Genomic DNA, 18,441 nt, shown 5'->3' with positions numbered 1-18,441 from the left:
CCACAGTGGTGTTTTGGCTACTCAAGCAAAATTAATCCAGATAAATCAAAGCACTTTGTCATGTTGATGCAAACGTCATGTAAAAAATTCCTTATTAACACAGCTCGATGAAATGCAACCATATGATACAGATACTAGCTACCGCCTGAAATTAAAAGAGAAGACAGCCCCCAGACAAGCTCATTTCTTTGTCCCACTCACATAAACACTGAAACAAATGGATGAGGGGGAGATCACACAGACAGCAGGACACGCAGTCTAAATACCCATTCTGCAGGGAAATGACAGGCCTATAGTGTGTGTAAACGTTTTTCCAGAGTAATAGACAGACTTTGCCTCTCTAACTGCAGCAACAAGACTGATCCAAAGTCAGGGTAAAGACAGACAAATCTGCTATTCATCTTTTTGATACTACTTTTGCATAGTACAATGCACAATGATCATAAAGGTACAGATGTTTAGCAAAACACTCACAACTCACTATGCCATTATGCAACTGTAAAATTATTATTGGTGCCTAAATATTTTAGTAGCATTATAATGTTGTCACTGGTTAAGTTGGAACTAATTTTAACTAGTTTGTATGTTGTTAAGTAGTTTAATCTTATGCCTTCGTCCTTTGTGTTGTATGTGAAATCTCAGCCGTTATAGTTTTGTGTGGCAAAAATAATTAAATATATTGCTCTGAATTGTGGTGGGGTATAAAGTAGAAGGTAGCATAAAATGGAAATACTCAAGTTAAGTACCATGCTTAAGAGGCAAACAGATGCTGGTGAGTTTTGTGATTTATTTTCATACCCTGCAGCATATTTTTCAGTCCACTTGTGCTGGGCTACAAGCCAATGGTTGACCCACACAGACTACATCCACATAACATTCTGTACCTACTATTAGGCCCTTACGGGTGGTGAGTTGGTCGATATATGGGCTAGTGGTCTATGATAAGTGAAGGAAACAAGGAAGGGAGGAGACAAGGAGGCAGAGAGGAGGCTGTGTGAGTGTTGGGATGGGGCACCGCTTTGTTCAACAGTAGGGGAGGGCAGACGGACACAGTTGCTTTTGCTTGCTGGAAGCGTTAAATACAATCTGCCGGGGCGGACTCTCCTGTCTCATCTTGTCTTCCAGCTCTGTTATAACGCACCTTACAAATATTTGTCTTTCGTGGACTCAGAGGATTTCTACCAAGGGATGTCAAAGCGAGTACGAAGCAGAGAGGTCTGCGCTGATTGCAGTGCTCCGGGTATGATGCCAAACAGGCTAGCTTTAACGTTAGCTGCCTAAGCTAACCAGCTAGCCCTGATTACAACTTAACGTCCAGATAGCTAACCCATTTAACATTTCCAAACGCCCATAATTAATTAGCAGTTTGCTAGCTAGATCGCTGATTGCGATGGTTGTAAATTTTCTTCTCGTGGTAAGATTTGATCAAAATATGTCGTGTCTGTGTAATCACATGAACTTGTCTGAATCTGAAACTCTTTGCTTGAAATGTCTTAAATTATGGTTAATGGTAGTCTATCGTTAACGTTGGTTTAGCTTAATTAGCCATCTTGCTAACTTACCCAAGCCTGGTGACTCTTTGATGACATTTTTTAGATGTGGCGAAGACATTAGGAATCAACTAATCTGGTGGAGTCATTTGTGGATGTCATTTAGCAAATGTCTTTCTTCGGTTATCATCGGTGAATCTTCGTAAACGCTTCGTGTAATGTAAATATTTATGTACCGTCATTCTGACGCGCTAACTAACAAATCTTGCATCTTACTCTAGAGCCACGCTGGGCCTCCGTTAACAGGGGTGTGTTGATTTGCGATGAGTGCTGCAGCATCCATCGAGGTCTGGGGCGACACAGCTCTCAAGTCCGACATCTGACTCATTCTTCGTGGCCACCCTCCCAGTTACAGGTGAGGAGACAGGGAGACATCCCCCCCACACATACCAAACATCCAGATGTAAAGGGATATTTATCATAAGCGTAGTTTATATGTTACACAATCAGACACATCACCAACTGACTGAGACTACCTTGTGTTTAATCATAATAGATTTAATTCAAATGATGTGTTTTATGCTTTCATTGTTTAGATGGTCCAGACACTGTATGGCAATGGAGCTAATTCCATATGGGAGCATAGCCTTCTGGACCCTTCCTCTTCAGTGAGTGGGAAGCGTAAAGCAAACCCCCAGGACAGAGTTCAGTGAGTGCTTTTAAGGATTTCGATGTGTCAGTCCTGATTTTGGTATGCTTGTTTGCACTTAGAAATAAACTTCCATTGGCAAAATTGATTTTCAGAGTTAAGGTCAGGGAACATGGACGATCAGCCCTCTGTACCATGAACATGGCTCATTTCCAGTCAGTCTCAGTTAACTTTAAGGACTTAAGTAAGCTGATCAGCCGGCATGCATGAGTGCCAGTATCCTAATAATTTTAGCTATATAGGACTGAGTCTGACTGAAGGATAATGCTTTCAAGAATTTTAAAGGGTTTATGCAGCTTTTCCTTTATTGTGAATGCTTTTTAACTAGCACTGTGTGCTGTAGCTCAGAAGACATAACAAAAAAACAAAATCCTTGAGGCAGAAAGATGTGATGCAGTTATCCACTGCCAGGTATAAACACTGTGTCGGTCTGGTGTCTGGCTGGTGGAGTTAAGATAAATAGTCAGCCACATATAAACACAGCGACGCTCAGTCCAACCGCCACACTCAGAGCAAATGCATTCAATCATTAGACAACAGACAGATGCAGTCAGAGAGCATGCATTGCACCAAACAGAAGGCATCTATCCTCTACCTCAAATATAATTTTCAAGGTGAATTCTATTTTATTGGCTGCTTCCACCACAAGAATTGTCCAGATTTTCAGTGTCTTTGGTTTTAGATATGAGCATCTTTGTTGTTTTCAGTCCCAACAAGACAGAGTTCATCAAGGCCAAATATCAAATGTTGGCATATGTCCATCGGATGCCTTGTCGGGAGGATGACAGTGTAACCGCAAAAGACCTCAGCAAGGTGGGAAATTGCTCTGCTGTTTCTAAATTCTTTATTTACCAACATTACCAACATTTATTAGACGTAAGACTAACCCAGCATTGTATCACCCAAATAAAACTAGGGGTGGTGTGATGAAATAAAGCCACATTTGTCTGCTGATTTTCACACACAAGCTTTACCACAGCAGCCATTTACTCTATATATATATATATATATATATATATATATATATATATATATATATATATATATAATTTACATATTTCCAGCAAGATAATACATCATGTCACTCAGTTCTGGGTAGTTGTACCCAGTGAAGCCAACACTGTCTGTATTCACAATCAAATAAACTCCTTGTCAATCTCCTTTCAGCAACTCCATTCCAGTGTTCGGACTGGTAACCTGGAGACATGCCTTAGGCTGTTATCTCTGGGAGCACAGGCCAACTTCTTCCATCCAGTAAGTCTAAAGGAATGAGCAAAACATATATATTTTGTAAGTTGACATTATATCGATCCTTCATCATTACATTGTTTTTGTGACCACAGGAGAAGGGAAACACCCCACTACACATAGCAGCAAAAGCAGGTCAGATGTTACAAGCAGAACTGTTGGCAGTTTATGGAGCTGATCCCGGGGCTCTGGACTCTAGTGGAAAGACCCCCATTGATTATGCAAGGTAACACAGGGTCCATATTTGTAATTTAACACTTGCTTTTCTGTTTACTCCTTTTACTGAGGGATTTATTTTTTAGTATGAGCAGTGGGAAGCCTGTACCAACGCTATACAGTATAATGTTGCTAACAATTTCTAATTTTAGAGGTTCCGCAATATGGAACTTTTGTGTTTTTAGGCATTAAAGCGTATTGGCTACATAGAAAATACAGTTACTATTGTGGTTCACATGACAACCTGGTAGTGTGGCTGTGAGCATTGTCTTAACAGATGCTGCCCAGCTCACCAGGGGCTGCATAGCAGGAAGTGATACACATCCTTTGGAGACTTAAACAAGTGTACAGAAAAACCTGACGCATGTATGTGTCCTATTTATATACTGACGTGTTAATGAGGAAATGTTTGCCATTGTTACTTAAGGTAAAAGTGTCGGAAGGTAACCAAAAGCTGGTAGACAAAGCCAGTCACTGAAATGGCTAAAAAAATGTAGCATGCCTGGCACTACAATGAACACTAGACAAAGACCCCAGTGACATTATGTCAGGGGCTAACTAATTCAATAACAGTATAAGTAACTGAGACAGAAGGGGAAGGAAAAAAATGTTAGGTGACTCAACTTGAGAAGTTTAGCGGAAGCTGGACTGAAGGCCTGGAACTAAAATATCAATAGAGTATATATAGAGTATAGAATCAAAGATCATGGAGCTGACAGTGATATGTTGTGTTACTCATTAGTATGCAGCGTTTTTACAGAACCAACTTTGTACTCTAAGTGAGAAACTCATTTTTCTGGGAAGTTTATACTGTATTTAAAGAAACCCTACCTGGGGCATTCCTTAGCCATAGTGCAGTGTTGTATTTCTGAAACATGATCTTTTTCCTCAATATTCTCAATCTGTGCAGACAAGCTGGGCACCAGGAGCTGGCAGAGAGGCTAGTAGAGATCCAGTATGAACTCACTGACCGGTTAACATTTTACCTTTGTGGTAGAAGACCAGGTAAGTACAGAATGTACATCACACATAGTTGCTATATGACATTTTAGCGTTAATGTTTTGTTTTTTTTTCTATTTAATCACTTGCTGTCGTGTCCTTGTTGTGTTTAGATCACAGAAATGGGCAACACTTCATCATTCCACAGATGGCAGACAGGTAATGTCCATACCCCAAGTTGTAGTCGTTTTCATACCCATTAGTTACAAAAGTTGAGATATTGTATTGCACAGAAAGCAATACCAAGTGATTTTATCAGTTTCAGTAGGCCCCTGGCTACTAGTTAACACTACATGGTTTACTTTTATTGTGAATTATGTAGGCAGCATGGTAGAAATTCACAATATAATTATGATCCTATTTCTCCTACGCTGCATTGGATGAATAAGAAATAAGTAAGTATGTTTATTACTTTTGCCAATGTGTTTCTCTGTGTTTGTAAAGTCCATACATTTAATTTTTTAATGTTTTTTTTTCCAAAGCAGTCTGGATTTGTCGGAGTTTGCAAAAGCTGCCAAGAAAAAGCTGCAGTCGGTGAGACAGCTTTACTTGTGGTTTCTTTCCCATGAGTTTCAAAATGTATTCTCTCTTTCATTTCAGTTGTTCTAAAAGCAGAAATTCTGCCTTATATTTTCTAGCTAAGTAACCATCAGTTTGAAGAACTTGCCATGGATGTTTATGATGAAGTCGACAGAAGAGAAACGGATGCTGGTGAAATTCCAAAAATTGTAAAAAATATAAACTCCTGTATATAGTGCTTTTTATGCCTGAGTTTTAATCTCTACTATTTTGTTTTGTTTTTTTCAGTGTGGTTGGCCACTCAGAACCACAGCACACTTGTAACCGAAACCACAGTTGTACCTTTTCTGCCTGTCAATCCAGAGTACTCATCTACCAGAAACCAGGCAAGGGATTGCACCCGTGTTGCCCTCTGTGTAAACTTCAGTTTGATGTGTGAAGACTGGATTTAAAAGTGCTGCCACAATTTCTCCTTTTTTATGCTCTGATACATTTGTTTTCTCAGGGTCGTCAAAAATTGGCGAGGTTTAGTGCTCATGAATTTGCCACCCTGGTGATCGATATTCTAACTGATGCTAAACGACGGCAGTGGGGCAATTCTTGTGACAGTCCCAAAGGTAGGACCTGTTTTTCAATTTTTTTTATTTTAGCAGACCTTTAATTTCTCTGCTCATGTACTTTCGCATGAGATTTTATATTGTTTGAAAAACTGAGGATAAGCAATGAAGAAAACATAAATTGGTTGGTGCTAATAAAATGCAGAAAGTCAGTATTGAATTTTGTATTCAAATGTGGACCATGTGGGCCAGCTTTATAGGCCAAAATTAGAATGTGGACCATGTGTACTGTTGTTTATGCAGAAACGCTGCCAGACACGGATTGTGAATTGAGGCTTTAATAATCAAAACTGTTGCATTTTGTAAGTTATTGCAAACCACACCACAGCCTGTTTTCTTCCTGGTTCTCACTCAGAGAAGATGAAAGGTTGTTTGGGGTAGTAAAGAAGAGCGAGTCCTGATTCTGTTGTTAAAATCTGTTTCTCAGCTATTGGATTTAGGCAGCTGCCTGTAGCTAGCAGGGCTTGTTTGATCTCCAATCCTTTGATCTGGTGGTATTCCTTCAGAGAATGTGGAGCTGATCCTTCAGGGGATAGACAGTCACCATAACAGCGAGAGCCAGGACAATGACCAGCCAGATTACGACAGTGTGGCATCAGATGAAGATCCAGTCCAAGAGGCCACTTGTGGGGACAGCTGTAATGATGGAAGGACCAAGGTTAAAGTTTGTTGCACTCTGCTACTATTAAGATATTTAAATCCAACATCTTGCTCTGTTCAAATTCATCTTATCCTGTGCAACATGTTGTCCTGCAGAGCTCAGAGTCCTCTGACCTCTCTGATGGACCAATCACAGTGCAGGAATTTATGGAGGTTAAGAGCGCCCTCACTGCATCAGAAGCCAAAATACAACAGCTTCTCAAAGTCAACTGCCACCTTAGTGAGGAGCTACGGCTGATGCAAAGCAAGGTTGGTGAATTCACATTTAATTGATGAGCAAAGTGGATTTGTACTGCAGATTGTTTACACTGGCATTATAAGTAATTCCCATTAATTTAATTAGGTGGTAGTGCTCATTAATATTACAAGAGCCACGATAAGAGGTCTGTTGCACAAGATTTATGGTATTTACATCCTCTCTGATCCTTACTGCTCTGGTTATTGTTCGCTTCCAGTTGCATTAGGATTACAAACAATATGCCTTGTGACATTATTACAAAAGCTTGTGTGTGTTGTGCGTGCCAGACCTGATCCTCCTCTGTGCTACCAGAGACATTTAGTATATTGATTTCACCCATGGACATGAGTAATTCATGTTAAGGAAACACCTCTTCCCATTTTAAAATGATGCAATGTATGAGTCATACTGTGTATGAATTTGTAGTTCCAGGGAAGAGTAGGCTTTAACGTATAAATGAACGAAAATACCATGGACACTACATCGCTAGTATAACAGAAAATGGCTGCTTTGTTTCTGGATGGGTGAAATTCCTGTGGTGATAATTAACAATCACCACAGGAATCTGCTATGCTGTTCAGTTAGACAGAAAAACAGGATGTAATGTTATAGTTCTTTGTGATCTAAAACAGAGGATCCATACAGAGATCCAGGTCAGATGTCAGTAGTACTAATCCACAAACTACAACCACAGAGAACATTATGATCCACCACTGTAAATCTACAGAACCAGCAAACAGCCACGTCACAAACCACCTAAATGTGAGTATTGGTGTTGGAGTGTGGGTGAATCACTGGAGTTATCACCTCGGTGCTTAGCATTGCAGAGATGTCATTGAATTTGGTTCACAACACCCCCAGAAGGTACTTACAAAGTACTGACAAACCACAACAGCCCACGGCCATTTCATCTATATTTTTAACTCCTGGACTATCGTGCTACTCACTTCCTTGTTTCTTAGTATTTCAAAAAAGTTGATTTTCCACATGGGTATAAATTTAGAGCTGCACAGTTTGAGTTTTAGTAGCTGAGGTGTTGAGGAACGCACACATGCACCCACCCCCTCTATCTCTTTAGATGTCCACCGCATTTTGTGTTAGCAAAACGGACTACAGGATTATTCCTCTGTGATCTGCTGAATCAGTCTCTCATCACTTACCTTAGGTCTCCTACCTGGGCAAGACACTTCAGCATCTAATTGTGTTCTGAAATGTCTCATACCGAGGACAGACCAAATTGTCATGCTTTTGTTATTTTACAGAAAATACTGAACAAACAAATAAGATCAGAGGGTTTGTCACCTACACATTCATTTTTGGAGATGGCAGCATTTCATTTGGTTTTCTTCCATGCCTCAGAGTTTTTTCTCTTTACACTTGGCTGAGAGACAGTGTTAACACAATGTGCTGCCTCCTCCTGCTGGTTTATTTTCTCCTTAGCCATGCTGCCTTTCTCTGACTTAAGCTGCCTTCCTCCATTCTAGTCCCGTATCCTTTTCGCCCTTCTTGCACGCACCAGGGCCTCAATTGGTGACACAGAAGAATCCCAATACATTACCTAAAATATAAGCTAATTAAGCTGTAAAATCTCCTTCTTAAGTATGTGTGTGGTTAGAGAAAGGAGTAAGACAAAGGGCTAAAGTGTAGGCAACACTGCTTTAGCTTATGTGTTAGCCTAGTAGTTTTGTACTTTCCCATATCCCAAAAGTTCATTTATTGACTTCATATGAAAATTTACAAAGTAATATTTGCAGGAGGCTGAGTCTCAAGTTTCTGTTTCGAAACTGAAAAGAGCAATGAAATGTTGTTCATGTAAATAATGGCAACCAGTTCTGCAGCTCAGCTCAGTTTCTCAGGGGGTCGTGCTTCAGGTCCTTCTGTCAACACACAGTGTCAGCATTTCATTAGTCAAAGAAGCAAACCTTTTGTTGTGAGAACAGCTTTGAAGGGAAACCAAAAACAAAACAGAGGTGAAGATGAACTCCACATAGAGGAATTGCTTTTCTCCTGGAGGCTTAGCTGTATTCTACTCTATTATTGATGTGTGGCCAAGCTTTTGTAAGGAGATCAGTTCTCAGCTAGAGTTGAATCGAAAGATATTTTGTTCTCTACAGCTAAACTCCCTGCAGACTGAAAACACAACACTGCGATGGCAGACCCCCAGCGGACAGCAACACCTGCAGGGGCCCTTTGGTCGACACCCACCCCGCGGAGGTCGAGCCATGTCCATGTATGAGACAGGTTCCACTCAGAAGCAGAACCCCCACCGAGCCGAAACAGCCCGGCATGAGGATGGAGTCATTTTACAGCCCTTCCCAACCAATGTAAGCACAGAAGCACCGATGTTCCTGCTGGATTGTCCTCCCAAGACAAAATAATGATGCCTGGCTTGGGGCTGGTGTTGGTTTTTCATTCATTCATTCATTCAGTCATTCATTCGTTGCATCTCAATAGAGTATGCTCAACTTGGTTTGACCCCTTTCTAGATTGGGAGGGGTCCTTTGGGGACGGCTGCTTCCTCCCTCCCTACCTTCCCCTCTTCCCTGTCCTGGTCGTGGGACGAGAGATCTCGAAGGGTTAAGTACTGAAGTTCCCCTCGGTTTAGAGGCAGCGCCAGGGGACAGTGAAAACCGCCCCACTGCTTGACCCCACAGTCTTCTCTCTCCTGACCCATGTCTTTAAACTGCTATTTATCAGTATCGCCTGCCTGCATGTATGCACCGCAGTGCCTCTCTCAGCCTTTTCTTTACAGTGAACCTTAACCAGAGCTGCTGCTTTCTCTAGTAAAACATCAGAAGTGGTGATGAAATGTTGCACCAGAGAAAGCTGTTTGAATGATCGGACTGCACAGTCCAAAATCCAGGAAAGATAGATAACATGGCTCATCACAGTGTGCTTATTAGCCACTGATAAGAGAATGCACAGTTTACATTGGGATTTCTTTGCATCTACTAATTGCATCCACTGCAGTACACACTGCTACACCACTGTGACCTGGTTGTATATTTCCTGTCTTTTTCTCTTCAGTCAAATATCTGACCGTGTGATTATGGCTTTGTTTTCAGAAATGCATGATTCTGACTTGTATGTGCCGACAGCTGCTCCTGCAATAGGTCTGTGCTAATCATATACAGTATACCCTGTATTTGATTGATGGTAATCCCCTGACGTCTCTATAGGGCTGCAGTTTAGAAGGACGGAGCACCATGCTGGAGAATGATTGCGACACTACGCCCAACCACTCTGAACTGGAGGAGACTGGGTAAGACCTTTTTAAGTTGACTTTGTACCCTTTGTACCCCAAACTGATATCTAATCTATATTTGAAAAAGAATCACAGTGGAACCACAACCTGCAATTATCTTTTTTCTGCCCAAAACTCAGTTAAATATTTAAATAATGTATATAAACCTGTGTCTGTATGTATAGTGATAAAACATGTGAGAAAGCGTTCTTTTCTTTGCATTTGTAGCAGCCCTCTTCCAGCCTCTGATGCTGTGGAACCAGAGGAGGAGTGTGAGGAAGATGCCACCCTGCCATGCACAGAGGACGTCATCTGTAAGACAGAGCAGATCACGAAGAACATACAGGAGCTTCTGAGAGCTGCCCAGGAGACCAAACACGAAAGGTAGTTTCTGATTAATATGTAATTAAGTGTCAAAGGTGAGATTTTGAGATGCTAATACGCTATAGTGTGTACTATGTTAGGCCATGTATTTCAACTGTCTCTGGCCTTTTAGTAAATAGAGTAACATCCTCTGTCTCTGCTGCTTCTAGGTCAGTGCTTTTCAATAGTTATCCTCTGGGCCGAGGGCCCTGCTGGTTTTCATTCATCCTAACTGGCTAACCGGTAACTGATTTTCACCCGAGTTGCAAGGCGAGCGCAGTCAGTCACATTATGTAGAAAACCAGCAGAACTCTGGCTCCCAAGACTGGGATTTGCTGATTTTGAGCCTTGCACACCGTCCTCTGTCCCTGTGTCCTAGAAACTCTGCATCTACTGGGGGCAGGCCTTGTGTCTTTCAGTGCAGCTGACAGGAAATAAACATCACATGATCAGATGTTCCCCTGTGACCTGCCAAATCCACAGTAACTGAGTTTCATGAAAGAGGTTTCCTGTATTCACTGGTGTTAATATCTTTTTTGTTTTTACAGTTATACATTACTGCACATCATTTTCCACTTATTTTACTCTTTCTTCAGATCACCTGTGTTGGAAAGTATTCATACAAAAGTAAACAGGATCTCTTTTGAAAACTTGTGTGCACCAGTCACTTACAGTGGGTACAGAAAGTATTCAGACCCCCTTAAATTTTTCACTCTTTGTTACATTGCAGCCATTTGCTAAAATCAAGTTAATTTTTTTCCCTCATTAATGTACACACCGCACCCCATATTGACAGAGAAACACGAAGTTGTTGAAATTTTTGCAGATTTATTAAAAAAGAAAAACTTTAATATCACACGGCTGTAAGTATTCAGACCCTTTGCTGTGACCCTCATATATTTAACTCAGGTGCTGTTCATTTCTTCTGATCATCCCTGAGATGGTTCTACACCTTCATTGGAGTCCAGCTGTGTTTGATTACACTGATTGGACTTGATTAGGAAGGCCACACACCTGTCTACATAAGACCTTTCACCTCACAGTGCATGTCAGAGCAAATTTTCACAGTTTTAGGTTGTTCCACTACTATGCATATGGTTATTTAAACAGTAGAATAAATATTGTAGCTAGGCAGTGGGTCAGACATTACAAATGCTGCCTCCCTTTTGATGATAAGAGGAAAAGGAGCAGAAATTAATTGTGAATAATGTGTTAATGATGTACAGTGTATTGTAATCATTAATGGCTGTTGGTACAAGGAACAATACCTCAGGCTGTTTTTTTCGAGGTTCTTGACAGGTAAAGTTTGTGGTATCTGTCTGGCATCAGTGTTTCTATATATGGCACAGGGAGTGGTTGACCACCCATTCATTCTTTGGTCTCCATCTCCAACAGCTTTCTGCCTTGCTCTGAAAAGATCTGCATGGCTGTGACTGAGATGGCCGCCCTGTTTCCCAAGGTAAGATGACTCCCACCAGCAGCCTGGTTTCCCTCCCCAGAGTAATTAAAGGATTTGTTGTTTATTTGAAAACAGCCAAAGGGAATCTAAGATGACTTGTCTAGATGGGTAGGCCTTGTTCATTGCATTACTTAGTTTTATGTCTACAATTTATTGGATTATGTTGTTTTATGCTTACTTAGACACACACACACACAAACAGTGCCTATGGGCCTACTGACCACAATGAGAGTTAATTTATGAACGTTGTCATGTCAGTCCTTTATTGAGTCTCCATCAGCCTTCTTCCCCCACCCCACAGAGGCCGTCCTCGGAGACCGTGCGAGGGTCTCTGTGTCTGCTCACTTCGAGTGCCAGCCGGCTGCACGGAGAGTGCCAGAAGGCTGCAAATCACAACCCCTGCCCATCGGACATCCAGCTGGTCACTCAGCAGGTCATCCAGTGCGCCTATGACATTGCCAAAGCTGCCAAGCAACTTGTCACTGTGACAACCAAAGAAAACAACAACTAACTTAAAACCCAAAGACATTTCTGATACACCCAAAATACAGTTTGTCAGTGATGTTGCTAATTTCAGCTTAACCAGTTAACAGCATTTTTTGTTTTCCCATATTAATCAGTGTGATCATTTACATACATTCCTTGAGATGGGAAAATCTGTGTTGGAAAAAAAAAAGATATACCATGCAAAAATATAGATTATTGAAAAGCTTTATTTATTTAGTTGTTTTTGTAGCATGGTATGAAGTAAACAAACATCCTTAAAGAAGTAGGACAAAATTAGTTATTATTCTTTACCTCAAAAAGAGATCAGTTTAATCCACACAATTTCCAAAAGTGTTGTGATATATATATATATATGTATGTATAAACAGAACAACAAGCAGTTGAGCCTTCTACATTGTACTTATCTTCTTAGTACTTTGGTGAACACCGGAGGTCAACAGTTGTGCTCCTTGAGTCTTGTTTCAGGCTTGGCTGAGCTGCCAGAGAGAACCAAAAGTCTGCAGGACACCTGGCATCAAGAATCAGAATAGATTTTACTTAAGCCATTTTAATTAAATCTTTTTTTTTAAGATGCAACAACAGTGTTTTAATCTTGACTCATCATGATGCCACTTGCTTAGAGTTCAGATGTTTGTTTCGTAAGCAAACTGTGATTATAAAAAAAAAAAATAATAATTAGCTTCAGTGCATTGAGCACCACGCAAGGCCAGCAGTACCAAGAGTGGTTGTGCAAACTTTCATTCCATCCAGTCCCTTTGCATTAGTTGAAGATGTGTGTATAAGTAAGGTTTCGGTAGTTTTTGGAGTTCTGTTACAGCCATACTTGTGGTGTGCGTGTGCGTGTGTGTGTGCGCGCGCGTGTATGGGCACAATTATCACAGAGATGGCCTCGATGGCTGGTGTGAAATCCATTTTGAATCAATTTTAATAGCATTATGCAAATATATAAGATGTATGTATCCATGTAATTATCAGAATAACCCAAATGCTATTCTATTTATAAACTGTATGTCTTACCTCTAAGAAAATATCAATGTTTATTTTCATAAGCTTTTGTTTAACATGATGCTCCTCACAGGCTAACTTTTGTTCTGAGGTTTGGGACGTCTCAGCTGGCAGTTAGTTATAGGCCACTTGTGATCTCTGTTTATTTGGTGTGGTGCTGTAACTCCAGTGTGTTAGGTGCTGCCTGTGGTCAAATACATACCGCTGTGGTTTACAATCAATGATAAAGTAAATGTGCCCTCTAAGTTAGATTACCTGTTGTAGAACTTGGGTCTAATGTGTCACTCATTGTTGTGAGCCATATAAGTTTGATCCAGGGGTGGAAAGAGAACTAGAATACCATACACAAGTGGGGTACAGCTAATTCAGTATTACTCGAGTAGACGTAATATCACCTGTGTTGGAAAGTATTCATACAAAAGTAAACAGTATCTCTTTTGAAAACTTGTGTGCACCGGTCACTTACAGTGGGTACAGAAAGTATTCAGACCCCCTTAAATTTTTCACTCTTTGTTATATTGCAGCCTATTGCAGTATTCAGACCCTTTGCTTTGACCCTCATATAGTTAACTCGGGTGCTGTCCGTTTCTTCTGATCATCCTTGAGATGGTTCTACACCTTCATTGGAGTCCAGCTGTGTTTGATTACACTGATTGGACTTGATTAGGAAGGCCACACACCTGTCTACATAAGACCTTACACCTCACAGTGCATGTCAGAGCAAATTCTCACAATTTCAGCAAGTGGCTGCAATATAACAAAGAGGGAAAAGTTTAAGGGGGTCTGAATACTTTCCGTACCCACTGTAGTCACACCTGGCAGCCCCATTGGGTAAGTAATCCTTCTCAAACTCAGTGATGTTTTCCAAACAGGAGAACATCTTTCCTTTATAAAAATCTCAGAAGGCTGCCTATTAAGGGGAAAGGGGTTGAAACTTCTTCAGTACTGAACTGTACTTTGTGATGGAGTCAGTGTTATTTTCATTTCAATTATCTTTAAAAAGCCATTAGGAGTTTTAAAGCAAAACCATGTAAACTTTTGAGTAGCAATATCCACTGTGGCCATAACTGACACTGAAGTTAGCTAGTCTTGCTTTAAATATGAATGTGTTTCAAAACAAATATCCTGAGCCGTGGGCCGTGAGATTAATCGCAATTCCTGTCCAAACTCTAGTTAAGTGATTGTTCTAAAATGAAAGTTTTGGGCTACAAAGATACAAGAACAAACGTGTGCACGTATTCAGTTACTTTCCACCCCTGGTTTTAACCCTGACATTTAATTCCCTGTAACTTATAGCCTACCACTGCCTTCTGTGGTTGAAAACAATCCCTGCCTTAGGTATAATAAAGTATAACTCGTACCTCAAATTAGCCCATTGTCTTTGTGCAGTGTGTTGCGGACATACAGCGGGGGTTTCAACATGCCCATGCACAATGTCCCACCTGTTGGAGAAGCACGAAAGTGATAGGGGCTGCTGGTGGCGCTTCCCCACCCACCTGACAAGAAGCGAGTTCCGGGTTCTTTCCAGCCGAGAGCAGCTCGATACTACGGCTACCGTCGTCGCCGCCGCCGCCGCCGCTGCTGCTGCTTTATTACGGGCATTCACTCGGCAGGATCATGGCTCTTTTACTGGAGAACCAATTCAAAGAGCTGCCTCCTGACAAGTCTATAGACACAAAGTTGTTCCTGGAGGCTGTTTCTCATCTTCCGTCATTTTTTGGTGAGTATGCCTCTACCTGAAGTCGATGCATATACACACACACACACACACACACACACACGCAAATGAGACGACTTTATCAGACGCTGCGGTCGCTGCCAAGGTTCATACTTTGCTGACTTCTTCCTCATGACATGTTGATTCAAACGTCTTGTCACTCGTGTGATCCCATGAGTGCGCCTTTAAGACAGGACGCGGTCGTTTCACACACACACACACACGGCTGAAGTGGAGCTGCTGGCTCACGGTGGGGATCTGAACCAGCTGCGGCCGTGAAGCCTATAGAGAAACTCTTTGTTTACTCACTGAACAGAGCACACATTGACCTCATTGTGACTTAACTGAGACTATGCATTCACTGCGCCCCCCCCCCCCCATCCTATTTGTAAAGGCTTATTTGTTTTCACGCTCCCCTCTGAGCCAGGGACATGTGTGATGAAGTCATTCATATTTTATTGCTTTGCTCTCAAATGTCTCTTTCTGTTTCAGACTGCTTGGGATCAAAAGTATTTACAGTCATCAAATCTGACATTAATGGCAATATAACGGTAAGATACGGATCGGTGTGTGTCTGTGTGTGTTTTTTTAATGCCTCTGCTTGTGCACTGGTGTGTTTTTTATACCACAGTTAGGAATTTAAATGTGAGCTGGTGCTTTATGGTGCAGCTTCATTAAGTGCAAACTCAACTCAAAATGTGCTTTTTCAGAAAATTAGAGGAGTATACCTCAAGGATCCTGCAAAGTACGCCACCCTGCAGGACATTCTGGAGGCAGAGCGAGAAGCCCATGGAGCAGAGTGGCCTAAAGTTGGAGCAACATTAGCTCTGATGTGGCTGAAAAGGTGAGAACTCCCTGAACTCACTGTATGTTGAACTGTGTGGCTGCTGAACTGAAGCAGTCGGGCTTATGGGTTTTTTTTTTTTCAATACTGGTTCTCTCCTGCAGGGGTCTCCGCTTCATACAGATCTTGCTGCAGAGTTTGGCAGACGGTGAAAGAGATGAGAACAACCCCAACCTGATTCGGGTCAATGTCACCAAAGCCTACGAACAGGCACTGAAGAAATACCACGGCTGGATTGTACAAAAGATTTTCAATGTGAGGAAAATATACCCTTTCTTAACCATTTATTCTAATAAAACGCAGGGAGTGGTTTGTGCACTAAGTTTTTTTTTTTTTCTTTCGTTTTTTGTCCATTACAGGCAGCATTACTTGCAGCTCCCTACAGATCAAACTTCCTCAAGGCCTTGTCAAAGGGAGAGGAAGTGAAAGATGAGGACTGTCTGGCAAATGTGCGTCAGTTCCTGGTTAATTACACTGCCACTGTAGATGCCATCTACGAGATGTACACAAATCTAAACGCAGAGCTGGATTACACCGTTTGATGTTCCCAGGACATAACTGGACTGGATCACCGTCTTGTCTGTCAGACAAGCCCGGTTTTCAAAGGTGTTTTTAATAGGGTTGTTTTAATTTTTCCTTTCAGTGTGGTATTTATTACTTTGATTATGCCTCACTTAATATTTGGTTTTAAAATTATGCAAATGCCTTTAAACTGTCTTTCTAGCAGAAGGTTGTGTTTTTTTGTTCTTGTATAAAATTTCAATTGCAAGATTGTTACAGCAGCAGCAGTGTGGCTCTCGCTCTCGTGCAGGATTATGGTATTGTGCTGCTTGGCTGCTTTTTTTTTTAAATGACATTAACTGGTGGCTTTCACCTGTTCAAGAGAAGAATACAAGACTGTAAATGCTGAGTGTTGAAATATTAACAGATCTGTTACTTCAACAGTCAGATGTTCTCTGCCTCCTGAGCTGTGGAGTTACCTCCACTGTTAACCTGGGAGCAGGAGCCCTGGTAGTAATTTAGAAATTTTAACAGTACATTTCCGGTTGTATAATTGCTGAAATCCACAGAGTGCCTTGTTGTAACTGAACAAATACAATTTAAAAAATATAATAATATATTTGCCAGCAGTTCTGTCTCAAAGAGGGAATATTTTTTGCCTTTGTTGAGTTTGTGGTGTGTCTGTGTTTAACAGAGAGGTGTGGTTGTTTAGTTTGTATTGTTCTGTGGCTTTTGTTCCCATTTGTGTTTAAAACTAACTTCCTTTACATACACATAATGTCTAAAATAGTTTTCATTTCAGAAGATAGCATCTCATGTGCACATGAATGAATAATTTACTACTTTACTAGATCCAAATTTTCTCTATGAATACTTAAAAGGTTGTTGTTTGTTTCTGGATAATCTGTTATGATCAAATTTGTTTTTATCATGAGAGCTTAATGTTTGACTAAAAATAAACCAAAGTGTAAAAACTTTTAATCAAACCAGTAAAATCACATTCAGTTCATGAATTTTACTCTAGGTGGCGATATTTACTTGTTTTTTTTTTTTTTTGTTTTCACTTTTAAATGCAGCTACTGCATGAAACATTTGAAATTATGTTACTGATAAAAATCAAACTGTGCAATACAGATATAGTCCCAGTCTCAGCCAAATGAGATTTTAAATGGCTCTTTAAATCTGTTTTTATTGATGTTAATAATAATTCTGCTAGAGCTAGTATGTGAAAAGCTCTTGATAGACCTCAATTTGCCCTCCTCAAAAATGTTACCAAGGCTGAATGCTGAAAAAAACGTTGGACAGTTGAGCTGGAACACAGCTGCTTGCTTTTGCTTTTTTTTTTTTTTTTTTTTTACCAGCGGTAAATCTGAGAAAAATCCCCTCTCTTTTTCATGCCTCTTAATCCTCCAACTCAACCAACCTCTTCCTCTGCCCAGTCTTACTTATCTGAAGTGTGTCCCAGAGGCCAGAGTGGCTCTGGTTCCTCTCCCAGAGGAGCCTGGCCTGAGCTAATCGTCTCTGAGAGAGAGCAAAAGGAGCATGCCTGTAATCCTGTAGGTTTATCAGCCTGGCCTGTCCCAACTGATAGATAGGATGGAAAAGCTCGAAGCCAAAGCCTGGACACAATAGGCTAAAGACAGGAAATCATTTACGACAAAGCCTCAATGACAAAGCAGCTGACCTTTTACTGAAATATTTATCTGCAATGAAGTCATCAATTGAATATTGCACTTTTATTCACAACAGTGCGTCTAATGCCATTATTCACGCCATCTAGGTTATTTGTTTTATAATAGGCTACTTAAAGTGGGTGTGCGTTTTATGTCTGTGGTGATCTAAACTACATTACTGCTATAGCATCCAATTTAGGGGGACAAATGAAGCGAAATAAGAGGTGCATGCAGGCACACCATCTAAGATTAGCAATTCAGTAGCTGGGTAATGGCAAGCCCATTTCTAAGCAATGTGAACAGTAATATTCTTGTGGATATGTCTTCAAGAAAGCATGTATTTTTCATTCACAAATGTAATATCTTTAGGAGAAGGCCAGTACATTTATATGTATTTCGAAGTATTCCATGGCATCTGCCTCAAGCGCTGG

At 40.8% G+C, this 18,441-nt stretch overlaps 2 protein-coding genes across 5 annotated transcripts; both read left to right on the top strand.

Moving 5' to 3' along the window:
• Positions 1 to 1,040: 1,040 nt before the first annotated feature.
• git2b (G protein-coupled receptor kinase interacting ArfGAP 2b) lies at positions 1,041 to 13,860 on the top strand. Of its 4 annotated transcripts, none has more exons than XM_041058822.1 (20): positions 1,041 to 1,240; positions 1,772 to 1,905; positions 2,087 to 2,199; positions 2,907 to 3,012; positions 3,367 to 3,453; positions 3,543 to 3,673; positions 4,574 to 4,668; positions 4,777 to 4,822; positions 5,149 to 5,197; positions 5,302 to 5,374; positions 5,471 to 5,568; positions 5,688 to 5,799; positions 6,306 to 6,463; positions 6,556 to 6,708; positions 8,812 to 9,021; positions 9,184 to 9,273; positions 9,877 to 9,959; positions 10,170 to 10,325; positions 11,700 to 11,763; positions 12,065 to 13,860. In XM_041058822.1, exons 1-20 carry the CDS (start codon positions 1,189 to 1,191, stop codon positions 12,272 to 12,274), a joined length of 2,220 nt encoding a protein of 739 aa, XP_040914756.1. In that variant the 5' UTR covers positions 1,041 to 1,188; the 3' UTR covers positions 12,275 to 13,860. The 4 variants fall into 4 exon arrangements, with proteins under 4 accessions (XP_040914756.1, XP_040914757.1, XP_040914755.1 ...); XM_041058823.1 differs by having other exon boundaries at positions 5,146 to 5,197; positions 6,306 to 6,457; XM_041058821.1 differs by having other exon boundaries at positions 5,146 to 5,197.
• An 896-nt stretch (positions 13,861 to 14,756) lies between these two features.
• Positions 14,757 to 16,951, top strand: LOC121195393 (glycolipid transfer protein-like). Its single transcript, XM_041058825.1, has 5 exons — positions 14,757 to 14,995; positions 15,485 to 15,543; positions 15,703 to 15,836; positions 15,941 to 16,091; positions 16,196 to 16,951. Exons 1-5 carry the CDS (start codon positions 14,893 to 14,895, stop codon positions 16,376 to 16,378), a joined length of 630 nt encoding a protein of 209 aa, XP_040914759.1. The 5' UTR covers positions 14,757 to 14,892; the 3' UTR covers positions 16,379 to 16,951.
• Positions 16,952 to 18,441: the final 1,490 nt, after the last annotated feature.

Source organism: Toxotes jaculatrix, chromosome 16, assembly GCF_017976425.1.
Source record: "Toxotes jaculatrix isolate fToxJac2 chromosome 16, fToxJac2.pri, whole genome shotgun sequence".
In the NCBI taxonomy this organism is placed as follows: domain Eukaryota; kingdom Metazoa; phylum Chordata; class Actinopteri; family Toxotidae; genus Toxotes; species Toxotes jaculatrix.
Note: the sequence above shows the minus strand (reverse complement) of the source record. Positions and strands in the feature narration are given on the sequence as shown.